The following is a 26,732-nucleotide window of genomic DNA, read 5'->3' as shown; positions in this document are numbered from 1 at the left end:
TCTGCTGAACCAAGCTGCTGTCAGGGAGAGGGGAGACATGTCACTCTCAGTGCAGTCCATGTGAATGATGTGTCCAGGTCTGGGGCAGATGTAAACCTGAACACATCATTCAAAAACCTGGAATGTCTGGGAGAAAACTGTACAGGTGGTAACCCTACAGCTAACCGTAATAGTCTACCTCAGGCAGGCAGTGGGGTGGACACCTGGAAGAAGGACCCATCCAGGAAGTAAACAGAGAGGAGAAGGACCTGGAGCTGGACAATCACTGGACCATGTGGATGTAAACCTCAGACATGAAATATGAACAAAGCATATCCCTCTATACTGTGTACTTTGTGTCATTACTGTCTGCTGCCTCCTTCCTCTGCTATCTGTATAGGTCACTTCCGACAAGTTTTCCTGACACCAAGAGAAAAAAGGCATACAACCTCCCAACATTTTGAAATGGGGATGAGGGACACTAACTAGCAAACGTATGTAGGCATAGGACACGCCCCCTGCCACACCCCCTTAACCACTACCTGGCACTTATCCCCCTTCCTGCCCAAGCCAATTTTCGGCTTTCAGTGCTGTTGAACACCAACGTAAGGATCATTCCTCCCACTAACCACCAATGTAAGGAACATTCTTCCCACTGACCACCAATGTAAGAGTCATTCCTCCCACTAACCACCAATGTAAGGGTCATTCCTCCCACTAACCACCAATGTAAGGGTCATTCCTCCCGTTAACCATCAATGTAAGGGACATTGTTCCCACTGAACACCAACGTAAGGGGACATTCTTCCCACTGACCACCAATGTAGGGGGCTTTCTTCCCACTGATCACCAATGTAAGGGGCATTCTTTCCACTGACCACCAACGTAAGGGGATATTCTTCCCACTGACCACCAATGTAAGGGACATTCTTTCCACTGGCCACCAATATAAGGGACATTCTTTCCACTGACCACCAATGTAAGGGACATTCTTCCCACCGACCACCAATGTAAGGGACATTCTTTCCACTGAACACCAATGTAAGGGACATTCTTCCCACTGACCACCAATGTAAGGGACATTCTTCCCACTGAACACCAACGTAAGGGGATATTCTTCCCACTGACCTCCAATGTGAGGAGCATTCTTCCCACTGACCTCCAATGTAAGGGACATTCTTCCCACTGACCTCCAATGTAAGGGACATTCTTCCCACTGAATACCAATGTAGGGGGCTTTCTGACCACCAATATAAGGAACATTCTTCCCACTGACCACCAAGGTAAGGGGCATTCTTCCCACTAACCACCAATGTAGGGGGCTTTCTTCTCATTGACCACCAATGTAAGGGACATTCTTTCCACTGGCCACCAATGTAAAGGGGACATTCTTCCCACTGACCACCAACGTAAGGGACATTCTTCCCACTGACCACCAATGTAAGGGACATTCTTCCCACTGACCACCAACGTAAGGGACATTCTTCCCACTGACCACCAATGTAAGGGACATTCTTTCCACTGGCCACCAATGTAAAGGGGACATTCTTCCCACTGACCACCAATGTAAGGAACATTCTTTCCACTGAACATCAATGTAGAGGACATTCTTCTCACTGACCACCAATGTAGGGGTGGTCTGCATTTTACTTTGTCAGGCCATTATCATCTACTCAATGTCTGGTCTCTCCATCTCACTAATAAAAGCGCCAAAGGATGACTCTAAGGACTGAGCACATTCCAACCACCAATAATCTAAAAATGTTGGTCGATTGTACAAAAAAGGGACTCAGAACAGAATATTTTAGAGGTTTTTTATTATTATTATTGTTGTTGACTTTAGAAAAAGCAGAATAACTGCTCAACACACAATACAACTGAGCCTGAAAATTGAAATGCAACTTTGTATAGCTGAAGGAAAAGGAGAAATCTGGGCAATAAAATGATACATGGAAAGTACCATGAAAAGTCCAATTTCTCCAGTTTAGCAAAAAAAAAGGAGAGGAAAAAAAGAGCAATGGTATGGAGCAACCAATGGCAACTTTGAAGAATGTCCATTGTTGGAAGATTGGATGGTATGGGTTGGATCCTTTTCATAGTGGCCTTTCTTCATCCACTATCCTTACATAGTTACATAGTTGGTGAGGTCGAAAAAAGACACAAGTCCTTCAAGTCCAACCCTTGTGTGTGATTATATGTCAGTATTACATTGTATATCCCTGTATGTTGAGGTCCTTCAGGAGCTTATCTAATAGTTTCTTGAAACCATCCTTGATTCATACAAATATTTATCAGTAAAACACACAATTACCAGGTAGTCGGGGCTACCTACTCAACTCGCCCATGCATTGCCGTATTCGGCTGTGTATTACCACAGTTCATGGTGACCATTCTGAAAGTTTGAGACCAAGTCAGTGCTCTTTGTTCTGAAGGCCACGTTGGCCCGTAATTGGCATGTTATGCCCCTGAAAGCTCCAATAGTTCCACCACATCATCGAAATGCCAAGGATTGTATATGGAACTGCTTGGACCTATCCCAGTCTTAGTCCGTAGGGTTCAATATTGAGTTGACCCACCCTTTGCAGCTATAACAGCTTCAACTCTTCTGGGAAGGCTGTCCACAAGGTTTAGGAGTGTGTCTATGGGAATGTTTGACCATTCTTCCAGAAGAGTAGTTTGGACGAGAAGGTCTGGCTCACAATCTGCGTTCTAATTCATCCCAATGGTGTTCTATTGGGTTGAGGTCAGGACTCTGTGAAGGCCAGTAAAGTTCCTCCACCCCAAACTCGCTCATCCATGTCTTTATGGACCTTGCTTTGTGCACTTGTCCAAATCATTTGGTAGAGGGGGGATTATGGTGTGGGGGTTGCTTTTCAGGAGTTGGGCTTGGCCCCTTAGTTTCCGTGAAGGGAACTCTTAAGGTGTCAGCATACCAAGACTTTTTGGACAATTTCATGCTCCCAACTTTGTGGCAACAGTTTGGAGATGACCCCTTTGTGTAGGCCAGTCAAGTTCCTCCACCCCAAACTCGCTCATCCATGTCTTTATGGACCTTGATTTGTGCACTCATGTTGGAACAGGAAGGGTCCACCCCCAAACTGTTCCCACAAAGTTGGGAGCATGAAATTGTCCAAAAAGTCTTGGTATGCTGACACCTTAAGAGTTCCCTTCACTGGAACTAAGGAGCCAAACCCAACCCCTGAAAAACACCCCCACACCAGAATCCCCCCTCCACCAGGGCCTGGATCACAGTCTCCGCTCTAATTCATCCCAAAGGAGTTCTATCGGGTTGAGGTTGGGACTCTGTGTAGGCCAATCAAATTCCTCCACCCCAAACTCACTCACCCATGTCTTTATGGACCTTGCTTTGTGCACTGGTCCAAATCATTTGGTGGAGGGGGATTATGGTGTGGGGTTGTTTTTTAGGGGTTGGGTTTGGCCCCTTAGTTCCAGTGAAGGGAACTCTTAAGACATCAGCATACCAAGACATTTTGGACAATTTCATGCTCTCAACGCGCAATTGTGAGGTCAGGCACTGATGTTGGACGAGAAGGCCTGGCTCACAGTCTCCGCTCTAATTCATCCTAAAGGTGTTCTATCAGGTTGAGGTCAGGACTCCATGCAGACCAGTCAAGTTCCTCCACCACAAACGCGCTCATCCATGTCTTTATGGACCTTGCTTTGTACACTGGTGAGCAGTCATGTTGGAATAGGAAGGGGCCATCCCCAAACTGTTCCCACAAAGTTGGGAGCATGAAATTGTCCAAAAAGTCTTGGTATGCTGATGTCTTAAGAGTTCCCTTTACTGGAACTAAGGGGCCAAGTCCAACCCCTGAAAAACAACCCCCCACCATAATCCCCCCTCCACCAAGGCCTGGATCGCAGTCTCCACTCTAATTCATCCCAAAGGTGTTCTATCGGGTTGAGGTTGGGACTCTGTGCAGGCCAGTCAAGTCCCTCCCAAACTCGCTCATCCATGTCTATATGGACCTTGCTTTGTGCACTGGTCCAAGTCATTTGGTGGAGGGGGATTATGGTGTGGGGTTGTTTTTCAGGGGTTGGGCTTGGCCCCTTAGTTCCAGTGAAGGGAACTCTTAAGGTGTCAGCATACCAAGACATTTTGGACAATTTCATCCATAAAGACCTGGAGGAGCGAGTTTGGGGTGAAGGAACTTGACTGGACTTGGACAAGAAGGCCTGGCTCGCAGTCTCCGCTCTAATTCATCCCAAAGGTGTTCTATCGGGTTGAGGTCAGGACAAGTTCCTCCACCCCAAACTCACTCATCCATGTCTTTATGAACCCTGCTTTGTGCACTGGTCCAAATCATTTGGTGGAGGGGGGATTATGGTGTGGGGTTGTTTTTTAGGGGTTGGGTTTGGCCCCTTAGTTCCAGTGAAGGGAACTCTTAAGGCGTCAGCATACCAAGACATTTTGGACAATTTCATGCTCCCAACTTTGTGGGAACAGTTTGGGGATGGCCCCTTCCTGTTCCAACATGACTGCCCACCAGTGCACAAAGCAAGGTCCATAAAGACATGGATGAGCGAGTTTGGGGTGGAGGAACTTGACTGTCCTACACAGAGTCCTGACCTCAACCCAATAGAACACCTTTGGGATGAATTAGAGAGGAGGCCTTCTTGTCCAACATCAGTGCCTGTCCTCACAAATGCTCTTCTGGAAGAATGGTCAAACGTTCCCATAGACACACTCCTAAACCTTGTGGACGGCCTTCCCAGAAGAGTTGAAGCTGTTATAGCTGCAAAGGCTGGGCCAACTCAATATTGAACCCTACGGACTAAGACTGGGATGCCATTAAAGTTCATGTCTGTGTAAAGGCAGGTGTCCCAATACTTTTGACAATATAGTGTATATCTTGAGTCCCTGTGGTTCTTGTGTCCTGCATGCCCCACCCCACCTCCCGCACCTCCCGAACCTCCCGCACTCTCCATACTGGACCTTTTTGGTTTTATATTTTTGGAGAACGTAAAAAAAAAGAGGAATTGGGACAACAGAATGGTGGACAGAACAGAACGGCGGAGAGAAGATCAGAAGATCTCACCATTGTGGTCTCCAAATAATAATAATAGACGGCAAAATGCCGATCGCCGAACTGTCACTTTTGGCAACTTACATCCCCTTATACAACGAATGATAACTCTATATCGGTCTACGGACCAAACAGTTCAATAGGATGAATGGCACTGTACATTTATCAAGAGCATCAGCTGCTGAGGGTTTCCCCAGACTTCTTTTATGTTTAAAACATTTCCCGCACTCTAAACACCAATAAGGAAGCCACAGCTTGTATGGAGTCTCCGGTGTGAAATAAGTGCTGTTGTGTGAACTAAACATTTCCCGCACTCTAAACATAAGGAAGCCAGCTTGTACGAAGTGCTGTTTTGTAAATGAAACATTTCCCGCACTCAGTCACGAATAAGGAAGCCACAGCTTGTATGGAGTCTCCGGTGTGAATTAAGTGCTGTTGTGTGAGCTAAACATTTCCCGCACTCTAAACACCAATAAGGAAGCCACAGCTTGTGCGATGTCTCTGGTGTGAATTAAGTGCTGTTGTGTGAACTAAACTTTTCCCGCACTCTAAACATAAGGAAGCTAACTTGTTCGAAGTCTCTGATGTGAAAAAAGTGCTGTTGTGTATATGAAACATTTCCCGCACTCAGTCACAAATAAGGAAGCCACAGCTTGTGTGAGGTCTCTGGTGTGAATTAAGTGCTGTTGTGTGAACTAAACATTTCCCGCACTCTAAACACGAATAAGGAAGCCACGGCTTGTATCATGTCGCCGTTGTAAAACAAGTGCTGTTCTGTAAATGAAACATTTCCCGCACTCTAAATACAAAGGAAGCCAACTGGTTTGGAGTCTCTGATGTCAAACAAGTGCTGTTGTGTATATGAAACATTTCCCGCACTCTAAACACCAATAAGGAAGCCACAGCTTGTATGGAGTCTCCGGTGTGAAATAAGTGCTGTTGTGTGAACTAAACATTTCCCGCACTCTAAACATAAGGAAGCCAGCTTGTACGAAGTGCTGTTTTGTAAATGAAACATTTCCCGCACTCAGTCACGAATAAGGAAGCCACAGCTTGTGTGAGGTCTCTGGTGTGAATTAAGTGCTGTTGTGTGAACTAAACATTTCCCGCACTCTAAACACGAATAAGGAAGCCACGGCTTGTATCATGTCGCTGTTGTAAAAGAAGTGCTGTTGTGTATAGGAAACATTTCCCGCACTCTAAACACCAATAAGGAAGCCACAGCTTGTATGGAGTCTCCGGTGTGAAATAAGTGCTGTTGTGTGAACTAAACATTTCCCGCACTCTAAACATAAGGAAGCCACGGCTTGTGTGATGCCTCTGCTGTGAAAGAAGCGCTGTTGTGTAAAATTAAACTTTTCCCGCACTCAGTCACGAATAAGGAAGCTAGCTTGATTGATGTCTCTGGTGTGAAAGAAGCGCTGTTGTGTAAAATTAAACTTTTCCCGCACTCTAAACATAAGGAAGCTAACTTGTTCGAAGTCTCTGGTGTGAAAGAAGTGCTGTTGTGTAAATGAAACATTTCCCGCACTCTAAAAACAAATAAGGAAGCCAGCTCCTGTGATGTCTCTGGTGTGTGCTGTTGTGCGAACTAAACATTTGCCGCACTCTAAACTCAAGGAAGCTAACTTGTATTGTGAAATACGTGCTGTTGTGTAAATGAGACATTTCCCGCACTCAGTCACGAATAAGGAAGCCAGCTTGAATCATGTCGCTCCTATTGTGTAAATAAAACAGCTTCCTTATGTTTAGAGTGCGGGAAATGTTTAGTTCACAACAGCAAAATGATACAAGCTGGCTTCCTTATTCGTGACTGAGTGCGGGAAATGTTTCATTTACACAACCGCACTTATTTCACAACAGAGACTTCAAACCAGTTAGCTTCCTTATGTTTAGAGTGCGGGAAATAACTGGTTTGAAGTCTCTGATGTGAAATAAGTGCGGTTGTGTAAATTAAACTTTTCCCGCACTCTAAACATAAGGGAGCTAACTTGTTTGAAGTCTCTGGTGTGAAAGAAGTGCTGTTCTGTAAATGAAACATTTCCCGCACTCAGTCACGAATAAGGAAGCCAGCTTGATTGCTGTCTCTGGTGTGAAATAAGTGCTGTTGTGTAAATTAAAAATTTTCCCGCACTCTAAACATAAGGAAGCCAGCTTGTAGTGATGTCGCTGTTGTGAAATAAGTGCTGTTGTGTAAATGAAACATTTCCCGCACTCGGTCACGAATAAGGAAGCTAACTGGCTTGAAGTCTCTGATGTGAAAAGAGTGCTGTTGTGTAAAACAAACTTTTCCCGCACTCTAAACATAAGGAAGCGAACTGGCTTGAAGTCTCTGATGTGAAATAAGTGCTGTTGTGTAAATGAAACATTTCCCGCACTCAGGCACGAATAAGGAATCCAGCAGTAGTGATGTCTCTGGTGTGAAATAAATGCTGTTGTGTGAACTAAACATTTCCCGCACTCTAAACGTAAGGAAGCCAGCTTGTATCATGTCGCTGTTGTGAAATAAGTGCTGTTGTGTAAATGAAACATTTCCCGCACTTGGTCACGAATGAGGAAGCTAACTGGTTTGAAGTCTCTGATGTGAAAAGAGTGCTGTTGTGTAAATGAAACATTTCCCGCACTCTAAACAATAAGGAAGCCAGCTTGTATGAAAGTCTCTGGTGTGAAAGAAGAGCTGTTCTGTAAACGAAACATTTCCCGCACTTGGTCACGAATAAGGAAGCCAGCTTGATTGAAGTCTCTGGTGTGAAATAAATGCTGTTGTGTAAATGAAACATTTCCCGCACTCTAAACGCGAGGGGCCCTACCCTGTACTCATTTTCTAATTTCTTTACGCGGACCCTTGGTGCTCCCCTCTGTGAGTTTTCTGATGTTTTAGAAGGTTTCCTTTCTGAACGAAACATTTCCCGCACACCGAGCACGAGAAGGGGCGCTCGCCCGTGTGAATTCTGTGGTGTTTGAGGAGGTCGGCTTTCTGATTGAAACGTTTCCCGCACTCCGAACACTTGAAAGGGCTGTCGCCCGTGTGGCTCCTTTGGTGGGCAATGAGTTTTCCCTTCCCGGAATAACACTTCCCGCACTCGGGACAAGAAAAGGGGCGCTCGCCCGTGTGACTTCTCTTGTGTATAACGAGCTTCCCTCTAACAGCGAAGCACTTCCCGCACTCCGAGCACGAGAAGGGATACTCGCGCGTGTGGATCCTCTGGTGGGTAACGAGCGTGCCTTTCTCGGTAAAACTTTTCCCGCACTCCGAGCAGGAATACGGACGCTCGCCCGTGTGAATCCTTTGGTGTTTGAGCAGGTCGCCTTTGTGCATGAAACTCTTCCCGCACTCCAAACACGAGAAAGGCCGCTCGCCCGTGTGGATCCTTTGATGCCTGCGAAGGTCTCCTTTGTGAATGAAGCATTTCCCGCACTCCGGACAGGAAAACGGACGTTCTCCCATGTGAATGCGCTCGTGCCGGAGGAGGTCTCCTTTGTGAATGAAACACTTCCCGCACTGCGCGCACGAGAAGGGGCGCTCGCCCGTGTGGCCTCGAAGGTGTTTAAGAAGTATTTTCTTCTCGGTGAAACATTTCCCGCACTCGGAACAGGCGTAGGGGCGCTCGGCCGTGTGAGTTCTCTCGTGTAGAAGGAGGTCCCTGGTTTCGGCAAAGGTTTTCCCGCACACCGAGCAGGACATGGAGCGTTCTCCCGCGTGGGCTCCTTCGTGGCTTGAGGGAGGCGCCTGGGAGTTGGATGGAGGGGCGGATCTGGCCGCACGGAGCGAGCTCATTGGATGGATGTTTGAAGTGGTGGCGTGTGATTGGTCGGAGGGTTCCTTGGGAGTCGCATCGGGAGAATATTGTATAATGTGAAGATCTTCTGAAGATAAAGTGAGATTTCCCTCCGAGGAACTCCAAACATACCGACCACCTAGGAAAAAAATAATAATCTTCATACAGGGTCTGGGAAAAAGTATTCATACCCCTTGAACGTTTCCACATTTTGTCACCGTTACAACTAAAAACGTTAATGTATTTTATTGGGAATTTTTTTTTGCTTTTTTCGGAAATTCTAAAATTTTAAAATACGGAGATTTGAAAATTCGAAAATACGGAAATTCGAATTTTCAAATTTCCGTATTTTCAAATTTCCGTATTTTCAAATTTTCGGATTTTCGAATTTTCAAATTTTTGGATTTTCAAATTTTCAGATTTTCAAATTTTCGGATTTTCCAATTATCAGAGTTTTGAATTTCCGTATTTTCGAATTTTTGAATTTCCGTATTTTCGAATTTTCGGATTTTCAAATTTTCAAATTTTCGGATTTTCCAATTTTCCAATTTCCGGATTTTCCAATTTTCGAATTTTTGAATTTCCGTATTTTCGAATTTTCAGATTTTCAAATTTTCAAATTTTGGGATTTTCGAATTTTCAAATTTTTGGATTTTCAAATTTTCAGATTTTTGGATTTTCAAATTTTTGGATTTTCAAATTTTCAGATTTTTGGATTTTCAAATTTTCGGATTTTCGAATTTTCAAATTTTCGGATTTTCCAATTTTCAAATTTTCGGATTTGTTTTGAATTTCCGTATTTTCGAATTTTTGAATTTCCGTATTTTCGAATTTCCATATTTTCGAATTTTTGAATTTCCGTATTTTCGAATTTTTGAATTTCCATATTTTCGAATTTTTGAATTTCCGTATTTTCGAATTTTCAAATTTCCGTATTTTCGAATTTTCGAATTTTCAAATTTTCAAATTTTCGGATTTTCCAATTTTCAAATTTTTGGATTTTCCAATTTTCAGAGTTTTGAATTTCCGTATTTTCGAATTTTTGAATTTCCGTATTTTCGAATTTTTGAATTTCCGTATTTTCGAATTTTTGAATTTCCGTATTTTCGGATTTTCAAATTTCCGTATTTTCGAATTTTCAAATTTTCAAATTTTCGGATTTTCCAATTTTCAAATTTTTGGATTTTCCAATTTTCAGAGTTTTGAATTTCCGTATTTTCGAATTTTTGAATTTCCGTATTTTCGAATTTTTGAATTTCCGTATTTTCGAATTTTTGAATTTCCGTATTTTCGAATTTTCGGATTTTCAAATTTCCGTATTTTCGAATTTTCAAATTTTCAAATTTTCGGATTTTCGAATTTTCAAATTTTTGGATTTTCAAATTTTCAGATTTTTGGATTTTCAAATTTTCAGAGTTTTGAATTTCCGTATTTTCGAATTTTTGAATTTCCATATTTTCGAATTTTTGAATTTCCGTATTTTCGAATTTTCAAATTTTCGGATTTTCGAAGTTTCGATTTTTTCGAATTTCCATATTTTAGAATTTTAACCACTTCAATACCCAGCCATAGTCATATGACGTCCACAGATGGGATCTCCCATCCTGGGTGGACGTCATATGACGTCCTGGGATTCCCGGCCGTCTAGGGGGCGCGCGCGCGCCTGCCGCGTTCCTCGGGACCCGGCGGCCGCGATGTCCGTTAACCGGGCCGGCATGTGGATCTGTGTGTGTAAATATACAGATCCACAGCCTGTCAGCTCTGAGGAGAGCGATCTGTGTTCTCAGAACGGAGGAACAGTGATCGGTCTCCTCCCCTTGTGTGTCCCCTCCCCCTACAGTTAGAAGCATTCCCTAGGAAACATATTAACCCCTCCCCGCCCCCTAGTGGTTAACCCCTTCACTGCCTGTCACATTTACACAGTAATCAATGCAATTTTATAGCATTGATCGCTGTATAAATGTGAATGGTCCCAAAAATGTGTCAAAAGTGTCCGATGTGTCCGCCATAATGTTGCAGTCACCAAAAAAAAAATCGCGATCGCCGCTAAAAAAATAAAAAAATATTTTTTTTTAAAAAATGCCATAAATCTATCCCGTATTTTGTAGACGCTATAACTTTTGCGCAAACCAATCAATATACGGTTATTGCGATTTTTTTTACCAAAAATATGTAGAAGAATACGTATCGGCCAAAACTGAGGAAAAAATGTGTTTTTAAAAAAAAAAATTGGGATATTTATTATAGCAAAAAGTAAAAAATATTGTGTTTTTTTCAAAATTGTCGCTCTTCTTTTGTTTATAGCGCAAAAAATAAAAACCGCAGAGGCGATCAAATACCACCAAAAAAAAGCTCTATTTGTGGTGAAAAAAGGACGTCAATTTTTTTTTGGGTACAGCGTCGCACGACCGCGCAATTGACGTTTAAAGTGCGACAGCGCTGAAAACTAAAAATTGGCCTGGGAAGGAAGGGGGTGAAATTGCCCGGTATTGAACCGGTTAAAATTTCCGTATTTTCAAATTTTCGGATTTTCAAATTTTTGGATTTTCAAATTTTCGGATTTTCAAATTTTTGGATTTTTGAATTTTCGAATTTTTGAATTTTCGAATTTTTGAATTTTCAAATTTTTTAATTTTCGAATTTTCGGATTTTCGGATTTTTGAATTTCCGTATTCAAAAAAAATCAAAAATTCAAAAATGCAAAAATCTGAAAATTTGAAAATCCAAAAATTTGAAAATCTGAAAAAAAGAAAGAAAATCAGTAAAATTCGAAATAACAACTAATAATAACTATTACATTCTAGGTATTGGAATTTCCTTTCAAATTTGGCTTGTGAACATAACGAATACAAATATATCTGAAGTTACGAATTATCTGAAATTACGAATGCCGCATCTAAACAAATTGGAATGGAACAAATTAATAATAAATAATAATAATAATAAGGTTTTATTATTATTAATATTTTTTATTATTAGATCGTTACGTTCCATTCTTTTAGATGCGGCATTCGTAATTTTGGATAATTCATAACTTTGGATAAATTCGTACTCTACATTCACAAACAGACAAATTTGAAAGGAAATTCCAATACCTATAAATTTAATAGTTATTATTAGTCAGTCATTTTAGATTTTCGAGTTTTCGTTCTTTTGAATTTTCAGGTTTTCATTCTTATTTTCAGATTTGCAAATTTCCGAAATTTCGAATTTCCTCATTTCCGAAATTTTCCAATTTACGAAATTTTGAAATGTACGAGTTGTGGAATTTTTCAAAATTGGAAAATACGGAAATTCAAAAACTCGAAAATTCTAAAATCCGAAAATCTGAAAAAAAGAAAGAAAATCAGTAAAATTCGAAATAATAACTATTAAATTCTAGGTATTGGAATTTCCTTTCAAATTTGGCTTCTGAACATAACGAATACAAATATATCTGAAGTTACAAATTATCCGAAATAACGAATGTCACATCTAAACAAATGGAGTGGAACAAATAAATAATAATAATAAAAAGTTTTTATTATTATTATTATTTATTATTATTAGATCGTTACGTTCCATTCTTTTAGATTGGTTATTTCAGATGATTCGTAACTTCGGATAAATTCGTATTCGTTATGTTCACAAGCCAAACTTGAAAGGAAATTCCAATACCTAGAATTTAATAGTTATTATTAGTTAGTTTTTTCAGATTTTCGAGTTTTTGAATTTTCATTCTTTTGAATTTTTAGATTTTCATTCTTATTTTCGGATTTTTCACATTTCCAATTTTCCAAATTTTCAAATTTCCGAAATTCCGAATTCCTGAATTTCCTCATTTCAGTTTTGCCTAAAAGCAAAACGCTATGTGTGACGGAAAACTAACACTGCACATCACCCTGAACACACCATCCCCACCGTGAAACATGGTGGTGGCAGCATCATGTTGTGGGGGTGCTTTTCTTCAGCAGGGACAGGGAAGCTGGTCAGAGTTGAGGGGAAGATGGATGGAGACAAATACAGGACAATCTTAGAAGAAAACCTGTTGGAGTGTCATGAGTCTATAGTAATACTTTCATGTCCTGTCTGCTTACCTCTGGTCTGTGTATCAGCCTTAGGGCCTGCACTCTCACACCTGCATGGTTACCTAATCTTCCCTCAGCATGGCTCCACCCTAACCTCTACAGGATACACTATTTAACACCGTGCTGTTCAAGCCTGCCTTGCCCGAGCAATATTGTGTGTTTAGCTTCCTGTCGTGTGCTCTACGTCTGATCCTGCTTACAGACCTTGGCTTGTTCTTGACTGTCTCAGTCTTCTTCACATCCCGACCTTTGGCGTGTTCTTTGACTATCCCTGTCTGCTTGTTGCCCCAACCTTTTGGCTTATCTCCTGACTATCCCTTGTTGTCCCGGTCTGCTGCTTCCTCTCTATCCCCCAGTAGCCTACCCTGAGTGTGAGTTGGGAGACCCTGGGGGCCGCGACCCGGAGCCAGTTGCAGCGAAGCCCATCCCCCAACATCAGGGGCTCTGGTGAACACCTGCCGGCTCTTAGGTTCCGCACGACCTGGGGAATCTCATGCTCTAGCTCCCAGTGTGATCCTTGTTGGTGCTCCAGAGGACCTGCTCCAGAGGACCCAGAGCTCCATCCGCAGCAGTCAGCCGTAGGGTCCACTACTTTAGCGGTGCACTCCTGAACCCAACGGGGTGCATCCATCACCTGGTCCCAGGTGACCGGACATAAGAGTCTGCAAAAGACTTGAGACTGGGGCGGAGGTTCACCACCTTCCAGCAGGACAACGACCCGAAACATCCAGCCAGAGCTACAATGGAATGGTTTAGATCAAAACATATTCATGTGTTAGAATGGCCCAGTCACAGTCCAGACCTAAATCCAATTGAGAATCTGTGGCGAGCCTTGAAAATTGCTGTTCACAGACGCTCTCCATCCAATCTGACAGAGCTTGAGATATTTTTGCAAAGAAGAATGGGCAAAAATGTCCCTCTCTAGATGTGCAAAGCTGGTAGAGACATCCCCAAAAAGACTTGCAGCTGTAATTGCAGAGAAAGGCGGTTCTACAACTTTGCTTCTTCTTCAGCCTTCTTCAGGGCTGAAGAACCAAGGTTGCTTTGAAGCACGTTCCAGCCCCAGCATGTTCCTCCTACATAAGGTGGCTCCATACTCTGGGCCCCGTGTTCCATCCTTTGGCTTTGGCTTCCCTGCATCCAATCCACCTCCGCTCCCTTGCCGGTGGCCAAGGCAAGGCATCCTGGTTGTGATCTCTGATCTCTGTCCCAGAGGCTACCTGACTGTCCTGCTGAGCTCTATTTTATCTTTGTGAGTGCTTTTTTTAGACTCTCCAATAAAATTACACTTTACATGCTACACTATGGTTGTTGCGCTCCCAAATTTTTGTAAAATTAAAATGCGAATGTCTATTTAGCATTTATGACTTACTTGTATCAATATGTAGAGAAGTTTCCTCCGGTTTACTTTTCATAATCATCTCCCCCTCCTCCATAGACTGCTGATCTCCACTCACCAACGTCTCCTCTTCTTCCTCTTTAACCTCAATTTTGAGGTCTTTCAGTTCTTTACCCTAAATCCAAAAATGATCAGGTAAAACATCTTAAAAAACGGATTCCTGATACTGAGATCAGACAGAAGAATGTCATCTCGAAGTGTAAAACTATTTTTAAGGTTCTAGTGGCTCAGTCCCGTCTACCTGATCATGGTGAGGGATGGTGTGATCTTCCTGTGTTGAATCCTGGCTATAGAGAAGAACACCCTCCTTCATAGACTGCTGAGCTCCAAACGTCTTTTCTTCTTCCACTTTAATCTCAACTTTGATGTCTTTCAGATCTTCAGCCTGAATCACAAACACAATAGAATAGATTTGTAAAATGAAACAAAAGATTACATAGAAGATGTCCTCTCATAGCTTAGAATTCTGTTCTAGTTGCTCAGGCCCTCCTACCTGATGATGGTGAGGGATGGTGTGATCTTCCTGTGTGGAATCCCGGGAATACAGAGGACGGGGACATCTCTCTGGTGGGTTCACGTTACTGGATCCATCTATCTGATGATGGTGAGGGATGGTGTGACCTTCCTGTGTGGAATCCCGAGAATACAGAGGATGAGGACATCTCTCTGGTGGGTTCCCGTTACTGGATCCATCTGTAGGAAACACACACACTGACTGAATACATTGTTTCTATGTGTTTATCAGATGATGGGGGATCTAGGTGGACCCTCCGTACTGCTCTCTCTTTTACAATAAAGTCTCCTCTTACCTGGTAATGTGAGGGGCGGCTGATTCTCCATCATGACGTCCTTGTGTCCTTCTCGATACTCCCACTCCTTCATGGAGAAATAGACAGTGACATCCTGACACCTTATAGGAACCTGACACACACAATGATACAGTCACCATCCAGACACATCCCTTGTCTGTTACTGGATAATGTCCCAGAATTCCCGGCACCGCTCACCTCTCCTGTCAGCAGATCAATGATCTTCTTGGTGAGATTTAGAATCTTCTTGGCACTGGTTGCCTCTGTTGTCAGGCAGTGAGGTGGAGGCACTGTGATGGGTGATGTCCCTTGAAGACCACTGCTGGGTACTAAAGGCTCACCAGATTTTTTCTTCACTACATTATAATCCTGTGTAAAGAGTAGAAAGTAACAATGGTCACTACAGACCTTCCAGAATCCTCCTCACCTCTCCAGTGTGGTCGGTCTTTTTTTATAGAGATACTTCTGATGTCTTGTGACCCTCCCAGAATCCCCCCTCACCTCTCCGGTCAGCAAGTAGATTATCTCCAGGGTGAGGTTTAATATAGTCTCAGTTATGTGAGTCCGATCCTTCTCCATCCTCCCTAAGGTGATCTCATGTAATCTATACAGGACGCTCCTCTCTCTGCAGACAAATAAATTGATGATTATCTAGGACATTCTGGGATCAATAACGTCTGCACAGCGTTCCTTCGTAGTTCTGACACCTTAGACTGCATCTAATACTACACTACAGGTCTTCTGGTCAACAACCTCACTCAAAGGAAACCAGAAATGTCCTTTAAAGGTCAACTGTAATCAAAATCTTTTCGCTACGGTTTGGTTTGACTTGTGGGTGTCCCCAGTTCCCTGTTTACTTTCTACCCAAGTAAAGGGTGTCAGAATGTCAAGTATGTGAGGGGCAATCAGGGGTCTAAGGCTCCCTTTTACAATCTAAATAGCTTTTGGTTCTAGATGAGCTTTAAAGGTAGGTGATACCTGATAAATATTGGGAATCTGTGCTTACTGATTCGCACTGACCATAAATAATGGAGGATCTGTAGACATGACATTGCTCTGTGTGCACAGTGGTCGGGAATGTCTATATTGTGAGCCCCGTCCTATTAGTGTCACTGGACACGGCATGTACTGTACACATTGATGTCACCCTGACAGCCAACTCCACCAAAATAGGTCTGGAGGCATCTGTGCTGTGATGGGTGCTCAGGATCACATGACAGAGACAGGACAACCAGTCAGGATATGGTGAGGGGTCAAAGAAAACCAAGAATCCTCCACCAACATACTGCGTGGTACAGAATACCATCAAACCACAAAAATCAGGAGCTTCATCCCTTATTCTATGTACTGTAGGGATGTTCATTCCTTCTGCTGCCTTCATTAGAACTTGTACTGTAGTTCAGTCTTCTTCCTCCCCATATCCTGATCCAGAGAAGACATGGGGAGGGGGTTATTTACTAAAATTGGTGCAGCTGTGCATGGTAGCTAATCACCTTCTATCTGTAGCTTGTTTAATTAAGCTTTGGCAATAAAACCTGGAAGCGGATTGGTTTCTATACAGAGTTGAACCAGATTTTGCACTATCCGGGTTTAGTAAACAACCCCTATGGTGTCCAATATCTCACAGTGATGAGGGCCAACAACTAGAGTTGCCACCTCATCCCTTTAAACCCGAACACATATGAATTACACGGGTTCTGAGGCTAATTAAATGCAGATAAGGCACCAAGTGAGTTTAATTACCACCTTAATCAGCCACAGAACCTGTGTAATTAATATGTGTTCGGGTTTAAAGGGATGAGGTGGCAACCATACCAACAACCCCGAAACAGCCCTACGGAGGATAGATAATTGGCTCCATATTTAGGATGTATCTGGTCTATAAACCAGAAGCTCTGGATGGACAGTTGGATAAATGGTTCTATATTTAGGATGTATCTGGTCTATAAACCAGAGGCTCTGGATGGACAGTTGGATAAATGGCTCTATATTTAGGATGTATCCGGTCTATAAACCAGAGGCTCTGGATGGACAGTTGGATAAATGGTTCTATATTTAGGATGTATCAGGTCTATAAACCAGAGGCTCTGGATGGACAGTTGGATAAATGGTTCTATATTTAGGATGTATCTGGTCTATAAACCAGAGGCTCTGGATGGACAGTTGGATAAATGGCTTTATATTTTGAAAGCATGTGGACTGCCAACCATAAATGACGTCACAGTGACTATGGAGGAAGAGGACGGACATGACGGGGGATACTTGGTATAAATATAAAATAAGATCTTATTACCTCCTAAGCTGCCAGTTCCAGCAATGTCTCCTCTCTACTTCCTCCCAAATCACCTCTCACCTGGAACTTCCTGTCTGTACGTTACATCACTTCCTGTCTGTGCTAAGGTTGCCATCTTGTGGAGAATATAAATATTGCATCCTACGTTATGTTTCAAAATTTGTGCCTTATGCTCAGTGGTGTCCTTACTTTGCATTCTTTATTCTCATTATTATTATTATTATAATACAGAATTTTTATGGTGCTAACGGTTTCTGGTTCTTTCCTCCCCTGCCTCTGGGGGGGGTCTCTCTTCGGGAGAGCTCCCCTTACTTAGTATTGGGGGATGGCTTCAGCTGTCCCAAAAGAACGGGATCTGTCAGACCTTCTGGCTAGGCAGACCATGTAAACCTATGTCCCTGTCAGGAGTCTTGTGCCCCGGGGTTCGGGGGACGAGTCCTAGCCCTTTGATGGGGGGGGGGTGGTGGACAAAAGCGCACCCTTGAGTGCACTTTTTTGTGTGTGTTCTCATATACATTTTTTGTACACTTACGGGTTTATTCAGTACAGAATTTTGCACCACCGTGGAATTTTTTTTTTTTACTTCCACCACTAGAGGATTCTACCACCAGTAATGTATTTCCCCGCAAGGGCTGCTGGTAAGAGTCTCCCCGATTCCTGCACAGCCAGGCAACGCGCATTTTCTACATGTATCCTGACACAAGAAGTCATCCTCTGAGCTTGTTTTTGTAGTTTTTATTAGGGATAACATCTGGAAAGGGGTCTGCAAAACAGAAAAAGATAGCCCGACCGCCGCGCACCTCACCCGACCCGAGTGGTAAGCAAGGAAGTAAAAGCAGCCCGGGCTCGATTCATCCAGACCACAACACCAACATGTTTCACCCCACACCCCCCAGGGCTTCATCATGGAGAACTTGGATGGGGTAGAGTAAGGTGACCAGATTTTTAAGATGAAATCCGGGGATATTTTAATTATTTACAAATGGTAAACTATTTTTAAAGCATGTTTACCTCAAATTATATATGCAGAGTATGTGGTATGTGTGTATGGAAAGATTGTATAACATATCGTTATTTCTCACATTTCGATAAAAAAAAAGTTACCTTGTAGAATTATTTAGGATATGACAACCAAATGTTATGAAGATCAGATAGAGAAAAAACTTTAAAATGCTTATTTTGTTTCTCGAATGGTTTAACCCCAAAGTCTGTGCTCCGGCGTCGATCTCCCAGCAGACCCCTCAGTAGTAGAACCCCCCTTTCTCCTGGTGCAGACCCCTCAGTAGTAGAACCCCCCTTTCTCCGGTGCAGACCCCTCAGTAGTAGAACCCCCCTTTCTCCCGGTGAAGACCCCTCAGTTGTAGAACCCCCATTTCTCCCAGTGCAGACCCCTCAGTAGTAGAACCCCCCTTTCTCCCAGTGCAGACCCTTCAGTAGTAGATACCCCCTTTCTCCCGGTGCAGACCCCTCAGTAGTAGAACCCCCCTTTCTCCCGGTGAAGACCCCTCAGTTGTAGAACCCCCATTTCTCCCAGTGCAGACCCCTCAGTAGTAGAACCCCCCTTTCTCCCAGTGCAGACCCTTCAGTAGTAGAACCCTCCTTTCTCCCAGTGCAGACCCTTCAGTAGTAGAACCTTCCTTTCTCCCAGTGCAGACCCCTCAGTAGTAGAACCCTCCTTTCTCCCAGTGCAGACCCCTCAGTAGTAGAACCCTCCTTTCTCCCTGTGCAGACGCCTCAGTAGTAGAACCCTCCTTTCTCCCAGTGCAGACCCCTCAGTAGTAGAACCCCCCTTTCTCCCGGTGAAGGCCCCTCAGTTGTAGAACCCTCCTTTCTCCCAGTGCAGACCCCTCAGTAGTAGAACCCCCCTTTCTCCCAGTGCAGACCCCTCAGTAGTAGAACCCCCATTTCTCCCAGTGCAGACCTCTCAGTAGTAGAACCCCCCTTTCTCCCAGTGCAGACCCCTCAGTAGTAGAACCCCCCTTTCTCCAGGTGCAGACCCCTCAGTAGTAGAACCCCCCTTTCTCCCAGTGCAGAACCCTCAGTAGTAGAACCCCCCTTTCTCCCAGTGCAGACCCCTCAGTAGTAGAACCCCCCTTTCTCCCAGTGCAGACCCCTAAGTAGTAGAGCTCCCCTTTCTCCCAGTGCAGACCCCTCAGTAGTAGAACCCCCCTTTCTCCCAGTGCAGACGCCTCAGTAGTAGAACCCCGTGTCTCCCAGTGCAGACCCCTCAGTAGTAAAACCCCCCTTTCTCCCAGTGCAGACGCCTCAGTAGTAGAACCCCATGTCTCCCAGTGCAGACCCCTCAGTAGTAAAACCCCCCTTTCTCCCAGTGCAGACCCTTTGGTAGTAGAACCCTCCTTTCTCTCGGTGCAGACTCCTCAGTAGTAGAACCCCCGTTTCTCCCAGTGCAGACCCCTTAGTAGTAAACCCCCCCTTTCTCCCAGTGCAGACCCCTTAGTAGTAGAACCCCTCTTTATCCCAGTGCAGACGCCTCAGTAGTAGAACCCCGTGTCTCCCAGTGCAGACGCCTCAGTAGTAGAACCCTGTGTCTCCCAGTGCAGACCCCTCAGTAGTAGAACCCCACTTTCTCCCAGTGCAGACCCCTCAGTAATAGAATCCCCCATTTCACCCAGTGCAGACCCCTTAGTAGTAGAACCCTCCTTTCTCCCAGTGCAGACCCCTCAGTAGTAAAACCCCCCTTTTTCCCAGTGCAGACCCCTCAGTAGTAAAACCCCCCTTTTTCCCAGTGCAGACCCCTCAGTAGTAAAACCCTCCTTTCTCCCAGTGCAGACCCCTCAGTAGTAAAACCCCCCTTTTTCCCAGTGCAGACCCCTCAGTAGTAAAACCCTCCTTTCTCCCAGTGCAGACCCCTCAGTAGTAAAACCCCCCTTTTTCCCAGTGCAGACCCCTCAGTAGTAAAACCCCCCTTTTTCCCAGTGCAGACCCCTCAGTAGTAAAACCCCCCTTTCTCCCAATTCATTCAAAGAGTGACAGCGCTCAAAGCTGCAAATTCATCTGGGAAGGGAGAGGGTTTAAGTGCCCGCTAAGCAAATGGTTAATGAGGGTAATAACTTGGATAGGGGTGAGAGCTTATGGGTTGCCCATTTGACTTCAACAACTTCAGGGATGACTTTTCCTATACTGTATACAGTCTCTATAAACAGCAACTCTTCTTCGCTCCAGCACACGCTTGCTTTCAGAACTTAGCTGGAACACTGAGAGGACCTGACAGGTGATGCAATGGCCCTTTACAGGCAGGAACCCGAGGCCCCTTAGTTGTGCAGCAGAATGTCAGTGTCCAGCTAGCATCACTTCTGTGGCTACTGATCCCAGCACCACCTCTCCAAGCATTGCCAACCCATCCAGCCACAGCTGCCTCCCTGCACTTCAGGCTATCCTCTCCCCAACGTCCTCCAGATTGACACTTACCAGCCCACCCAGCTGATTCTCATGAGATCTCCCAGATGTGCTGACCTGCTCCAGCTGTTCTCTCTGTTTGCTCCTGTAACTACAGCACCCAAGCCCCAGGCAAGGTCAACCCCACCCCCAACTAGGGGGAACTCTCAAGTGTCACCAACAGCCTCCTCAGCATGCCATCTCCATCCTCTGCCTGACTGCCAGCTCTGGCATGACTCATGCCTATTTATAAGGTGGCCTGCCCCCTACTAGCCCTTCACATGAATATTCCAAGTAGCTACTCCTAACTTTCACCCACTAGGTCCAAAACATTCTCCAATGTCCCAGAAAACAGGGTGAGGCACCGGAAAAGCTCTCTACATTCTCAGAGGCTCTCCTCCACTATCCACTCTACATTTCCTGACAGCTCTCCCCCATAAGAGCAAGAGAATGTAAGAGAATGTAATGTGGATGGGGGGGGGGGGGGAGCTGTCGGAGAATGTAATGTGGATGGTGGAGGAGATCTGTCGGAGAATGTAGTGTGGATGGTGGAGGAGATCTGTCGGAGAATGTAGTGTGGATGGTGGAGGAGAGCTGTCGGAGAATGTAATGTGGATGGTGGAGGAGATCTGTCGGAGAATGTAGTGTGGATGGTGGAGGAGAGCTGTCGGAGAATGTAGTGTGGATGGTGGGAGGAGATCTGTCGGAGAATGTAGTGTGGATGGTGGGAGGAGATCTGTCGGAGAATGTAGTGTGGATGGTAGAGGAGATCTGTCAGAGAATGTAGTGTGGATGGTGGAGGAGATCTGTCAGAGAATGTAGTGTGGATGGTGGAGGAGAGCTGTCGGAGAATGTAGTGTGGATGGTAGAGGAGGTCTGTCGGAGAATGTAGTGTGGATGATGGGAGGAGATCTGTCGGAGAATGTAGTGTGGATGGTAGAGGAGGTCTGTCGGAGAATGTAGTGTGGATGATGGGAGGAGATCTGTCGGAGAATGTAGTGTGGATGGTGGAGGAGAGCTGTCGGAGAATGTAATGTGGATGGTGGAGGAGATCTGTCGGAGAATGTAGTGTGGATGGTGGAGGAGAGCTGTCGGAGAATGTAGTGTGGATGGTGGGAGGAGATCTGTCGGAGAATGTAGTGTGGATGGTGGGAGGAGATCTGTCGGAGAATGTAGTGTGGATGGTAGAGGAGATCTGTCAGAGAATGTAGTGTGGATGGTGGAGGAGATCTGTCAGAGAATGTAGTGTGGATGGTGGAGGAGAGCTGTCGGAGAATGTAGTGTGGATGGTAGAGGAGGTCTGTCGGAGAATGTAGTGTGGATGATGGGAGGAGATCTGTCGGAGAATGTAGTGTGGATGGTAGAGGAGGTCTGTCGGAGAATGTAGTGTGGATGATGGGAGGAGATCTGTCGGAGAATGTAGTGTGGATGGTGGAGAACTGTCAGAGAATGTAGTGTGGATGGTGGGAGGAGATCTGTCGGGGAATGTAGTGTGGAGGGTGGGAGGAGATCTGTCGGAGAATGTAGTGTGGAGGGTGGGAGGAGAGCTGTCAGAGAATGTAGTGTGGATGGTGGAGGAGAGCTGTCGGAGAATGTAGTGTGGATGGTGGAGGAGATCTGTCGGAGAATGTAGTGTAGATGGTGGAGGAGAGCTGTCGGAGAATGTAGTGTGGATAGTGGGGGGAGAGCTGTCAGAGAATGTAGTGTGGATGGTGGAGGAGAGCTGTCGGAGAATGTAGTGTGGATGGTGGAGGAGAGCTGTCGGAGAATGTAGTGTGGATGGTGGAGGAGATCTGTCGGAGAATGTAGTGTGGATGGTGGAGGAGATCTGTCGGAGAATGTAGTGTGGATGGTGGAGGAGATCTGTCAGAGAATGTAGTGTGGATGGTGGAGGAGAGCTGTCGGAGAATGTAGTGTGGATGGTGGAGGAGATCTGTCGGAGAATGTAGTGTGGATGGTGGAGGAGAGCTGTCGGAGAATGTAGTGTGGATGGTGGAGGAGAACTGTCGGAGAATGTAGTGTGGATGGTGGAGGAGATCTGTCGGAGAATGTAGTGTGGATGGTGGAGGAGATCTGTCGGAGAATGTAATGTGGATGGTGGAGGAGATCTGTCGGAGAATGTAATGTGGATGGTGGAGGAGAGCTGTCGGAGAATGTAGTGTGGATGGTGGAGGAGAGCTGTCGGAGAATGCAGTGTGGATGGTGGAGATCTGTCGGAGAATGTAGTGTGGATGGTGGAGGAGATCTGTCGGAGAATGTAATGTGGATGGTGGAGGAGATCTGTCGGAGAATGTAGTGTGGATGGTGGAGGAGAGCTGTCGGAGAATGTAGTGTGGATGGTGGGAGGAGATCTGTCGGAGAATGTAGTGTGGATGGTGGGAGGAGATCTGTCGGAGAATGTAGTGTGGATGATAGAGGAGATCTGTCAGAGAATGTAGTGTGGATGGTGGAGGAGATCTGTCAGAGAATGTAGTGTGGATGGTGGAGGAGAGCTGTCGGAGAATGTAGTGTGGATGGTGGAGGAGATCTGTCGGAGAATGTAGTGTGGATGGTAGAGGAGGTCTGTCGGAGAATGTAGTGTGGATGATGGGAGGAGATCTGTCGGAGAATGTAGTGTGGATGGTGGAGGAGATCTGTCAGAGAATGTAGTGTGGATGGTGGGAGGAGATCTGTCGGAGAATGTAGTGTGGATGGTGGAGAACTGTCAGAGAATGTAGTGTGGATGGTGGGAGGAGATCTGTCGGGGAATGTAGTGTGGAGGGTGGGAGGAGATCTGTCGGAGAATGTAGTGTGGAGGGTGGGAGGAGAGCTGTCGGAGAATGTAGTGTGGATAGTGGGGGGAGAGCTGTCAGAGAATGTAGTGTGGATGGTGGAGGAGAGCTGTCGGAGAATGTAGTGTGGATGGTGGAGGAGATCTGTCAGAGAATGTAGTGTGGAGGGTGGGAGGAGAGCTGTCGGAGAATGTAGTGTGGATAGTGGGGGGAGATCTGTCGGAGAATGTAGTGTGGATGGTGGAGGAGAGCTGTCGGAGAATGTAGTGTGGATGGTGGAGGAGATCTGTCAGAGAATGTAGTGTGGATGGTGGAGGAGATCTGTCGGAGAATGTAGTGTGGATGGTGGAGGAGAACTGTCGGAGAATGTAGTGTGGATGGTGGAGGAGATCTGTCGGAGAATGTAGTGTGGATGGTGGAGGAGAGCTGTCGGAGAATGTAGTGTGGATGGTGGAGGAGATCTGTCGGAGAATGTAGTGTGGATGGTGGAGGAGATCTGTCGGAGAATGTAGTGTGGATGGTGGAGGAGATCTGTCAGAGAATGTAGTGTGGATGGTGGAGGAGATCTGTCGGAGAATGTAGTGTGGATGGTGGAGGAGAACTGTCGGAGAATGTAGTGTGGATGGTGGAGGAGATCTGTCGGAGAATGTAGTGTGGATGGTGGAGGAGATCTGTCGGAGAATGTAGTGTGGATGGTGGAGGAGATCTGTCGGAGAATGTAGTGTAGATGGTGGAGGAGATCTGTCGGAGAATGTAATGTGGATGGTGGGAGGAGATCTGTCGGAGAATGTAGTGTGGATGGTGGAGGAGATCTGTCGGAGAATGTAGTGTGGATGGTGGAGGAGAGCTGTCGGAGAATGTAGTGTGGATGGTGGGAGGAGATCTGTCGGAGAATGTAGTGTGGATGGTGGAGGAGATCTGTCGGAGAATGTAGTGTGGATGGTGGAGGAGAGCTGTCGGAGAATGTAGTGTGGAGGGTGGGAGGAGATCTGTCAGAGAATGTAGTGTGGATGGTGGGAGGAGATCTGTCGGAGAATGTAGTGTGGATGGTGGAGGAGATCTGTCGGAGAATGTAGTGTGGATGGTGGAGGAGAGCTGTCGGAGAATGTAATGTGGATGGTGGGAGGAGATCTGTCGGAGAATGTAGTGTGGATGGTGGAGGAGATCTGTCGGAGAATGTAGTGTGGATGGTGGAGGAGAGCTGTCGGAGAATGTAGTGTGGAGGGTGGGAGGAGATCTGTCAGAGAATGTAGTGTGGATGGTGGGAGGAGATCTGTCGGAGAATGTAGTGTGGATGGTGGAGGAGATCTGTCGGAGAATGTAGTGTGGATGGTGGAGGAGAGCTGTTGGAGAATGTAGTGTGGATGGTGTAGGAGAGCTGTCGGAGAATGTAGTGTGGATGGTGGGGGAGAGCTGTCGGAGAATGTAGTGTGGAGGGTGGGAGGAGATCTGTCGGAGAATGTAGTGTGGATGGTGGGAGGAGATCTGTCGGAGAATGTAGTGTGGATGGTGGAGGAGATCTGTCGGAGAATGTAATGTGGATGGTGGAGAACTGTCAGAGAATGTAGTGTGGATGGTGGGAGGAGATCTGTCGGAGAATGTAGTGTGGATGGTGGAGGAGAACTGTCGGAGAATGTAGTGTGGATGGTGGGAGGAGATCTTTCGGAGAATGTAGTGTGGATGGTGGAGGAGATCTGTCGGAGAATGTAATGTGGATGGTGGAAAACTGTCAGAGAATGTAGTGTGGATGGTGGAGGAGATCTGTCGGAGAATGTAGTGTGGATGGTGGAGGAGAGCTGTCGGAGAATGTAGTGTGGATGGTGGAGGAGATCTGTTGGAGAATGTAGTGTGGATGGTGGAGGAGAGCTGTCGGAGAATGTAGTGTGGATGGTGGGAGGAGATCTGTTGGAGAATGTAGTGTGGATGGTGGAGGAGAGCTGTCGGAGAATGTAGTGTGGATGGTGGAGGAGATCTGTCGGAGAATGTAGTGTGGATGGTGGGAGGAGAGCTGTTGCAGAATGTAGTGTGGATGGTGGAGGAGATCTGTCGGAGAATGTAGTGTGGATGGTGGAGGAGATCTGTCGGAGAATGTAGTGTGGATGGTAGAGGAGAGCTGTTGCAGAATGTAGTGTGGATGGTGGAGGAGAGCTGTCGGAGAATGTAGTGTGGATGGTAGAGGAGAGCTGTCGGAGAATGTAGTGTGGATGGTAGAGGAGAGCTGTCGGAGAATGTAGTGTGGATGGTGGAGGAGATCTGTCGGAGAATGTAGTGTGGATGGTGGAGGAGAGCTGTTGCAGAATGTAGTGTGGATGGTGGAGGAGAGCTGTCGGAGAATGTAGTGTGGATGGTAGAGGAGAGCTGTCGGAGAATGTAGTGTGGATGGTGGGAGGAGAGATGTCGGAGAATGTAGTGTGGATGATGGGAGGAGATCTGTCGGAGAATGTAGTGTGGATGGTGGGAGGAGATCTGTCGGAGAATGTAGTGTGGATGGTAGAGGAGAGCTGTTGCAGAATGTAGTGTGGATGGTGGAGGAGAGCTGTCGGAGAATGTAGTGTGGATGGTAGAGGAGAGCTGTCGGAGAATGTAGTGTGGATGGTGGGAGGAGAGATGTCGGAGAATGTAGTGTGGATGATGGGAGGAGATCTGTCGGAGAATGTAGTGTGGATGGTGGGGGGAGATCTGTCGGAGAATGTAGTGTGGATGGTGGGAGGAGAGGTGTCGGAGAATGTAGTGTGGATGGTGGAGGAGATCTGTCGGAGAATGTAGTGTGGATGATGGGTGGAGAGCTGTCGGAGAATGTAGTGTGGATGGTGGAGGAGAGCTGTCGGAGAATGTAGTGTGGATGGTGGAGGAGAGCTGTCGGAGAATGTAGTGTGGAGGGTGGGAGGAGAGCTGTCGGAGAATGTAGTGTAGATGGTGGAGGAGATCTGTCGGAGAATGTAGTGTGGATGGTGGAGGAGAGCTGTCGGAGAATGTAGTGTGGATGGTGGAGGAGATCTGTCGGAGAATGTAGTGTGGATGGTGGAGGAGATCTGTCGGAGTATGTAGTGTGGATGGTGGAGGAGATCTGTCGGAGAATGTAGTATAGATGGTGGAGGAGATCTGTCGGAGAATGTAGTGTGGATGGTGGAGGAGATCTGTCGGAGAATGTAGTATAGATGGTGGAGGAGATCTGTCGGAGAATGTAGTGT

At 45.7% G+C, this 26,732-nt stretch overlaps 2 protein-coding genes across 2 annotated transcripts in view; both read right to left on the bottom strand.

Moving 5' to 3' along the window:
• Positions 1-26,732, bottom strand: part of LOC141106882 (uncharacterized) — a 159,625-nt gene that overhangs the window by 73,420 nt on the left and 59,473 nt on the right. The window contains 9 exon segments of the mRNA XM_073597810.1: positions 5,156-5,256; positions 5,412-5,489; positions 5,596-5,722; positions 5,873-5,907; positions 6,063-6,140; positions 6,235-6,312; positions 6,500-6,559; positions 7,019-7,489; positions 7,593-7,652. Of these exon segments, the coding sequence (XP_073453911.1) occupies positions 5,156-5,256; positions 5,412-5,489; positions 5,596-5,722; positions 5,873-5,907; positions 6,063-6,140; positions 6,235-6,312; positions 6,500-6,559; positions 7,019-7,489; positions 7,593-7,652 (1,088 nt within the window).
• LOC141105100 (uncharacterized) lies at positions 6,907-17,475 on the bottom strand. Its single transcript, XM_073594958.1, has 8 exons — positions 17,375-17,475; positions 15,583-15,706; positions 15,280-15,450; positions 15,082-15,193; positions 14,766-14,965; positions 14,514-14,657; positions 14,246-14,387; positions 6,907-8,945 (listed from the first exon to the last, which is right to left on the bottom strand). Exons 2-8 carry the CDS (start codon positions 15,658-15,660, stop codon positions 7,861-7,863), a joined length of 1,932 nt encoding a protein of 643 aa, XP_073451059.1. The 5' UTR covers positions 15,661-15,706; positions 17,375-17,475; the 3' UTR covers positions 6,907-7,860.

The sequence above is a fragment of the Aquarana catesbeiana genome, linkage group LG08 (assembly GCF_042186555.1).
Source record: "Aquarana catesbeiana isolate 2022-GZ linkage group LG08, ASM4218655v1, whole genome shotgun sequence".
Taxonomy (NCBI): domain Eukaryota; kingdom Metazoa; phylum Chordata; class Amphibia; order Anura; family Ranidae; genus Aquarana; species Aquarana catesbeiana.
Note: the sequence above shows the minus strand (reverse complement) of the source record. Positions and strands in the feature narration are given on the sequence as shown.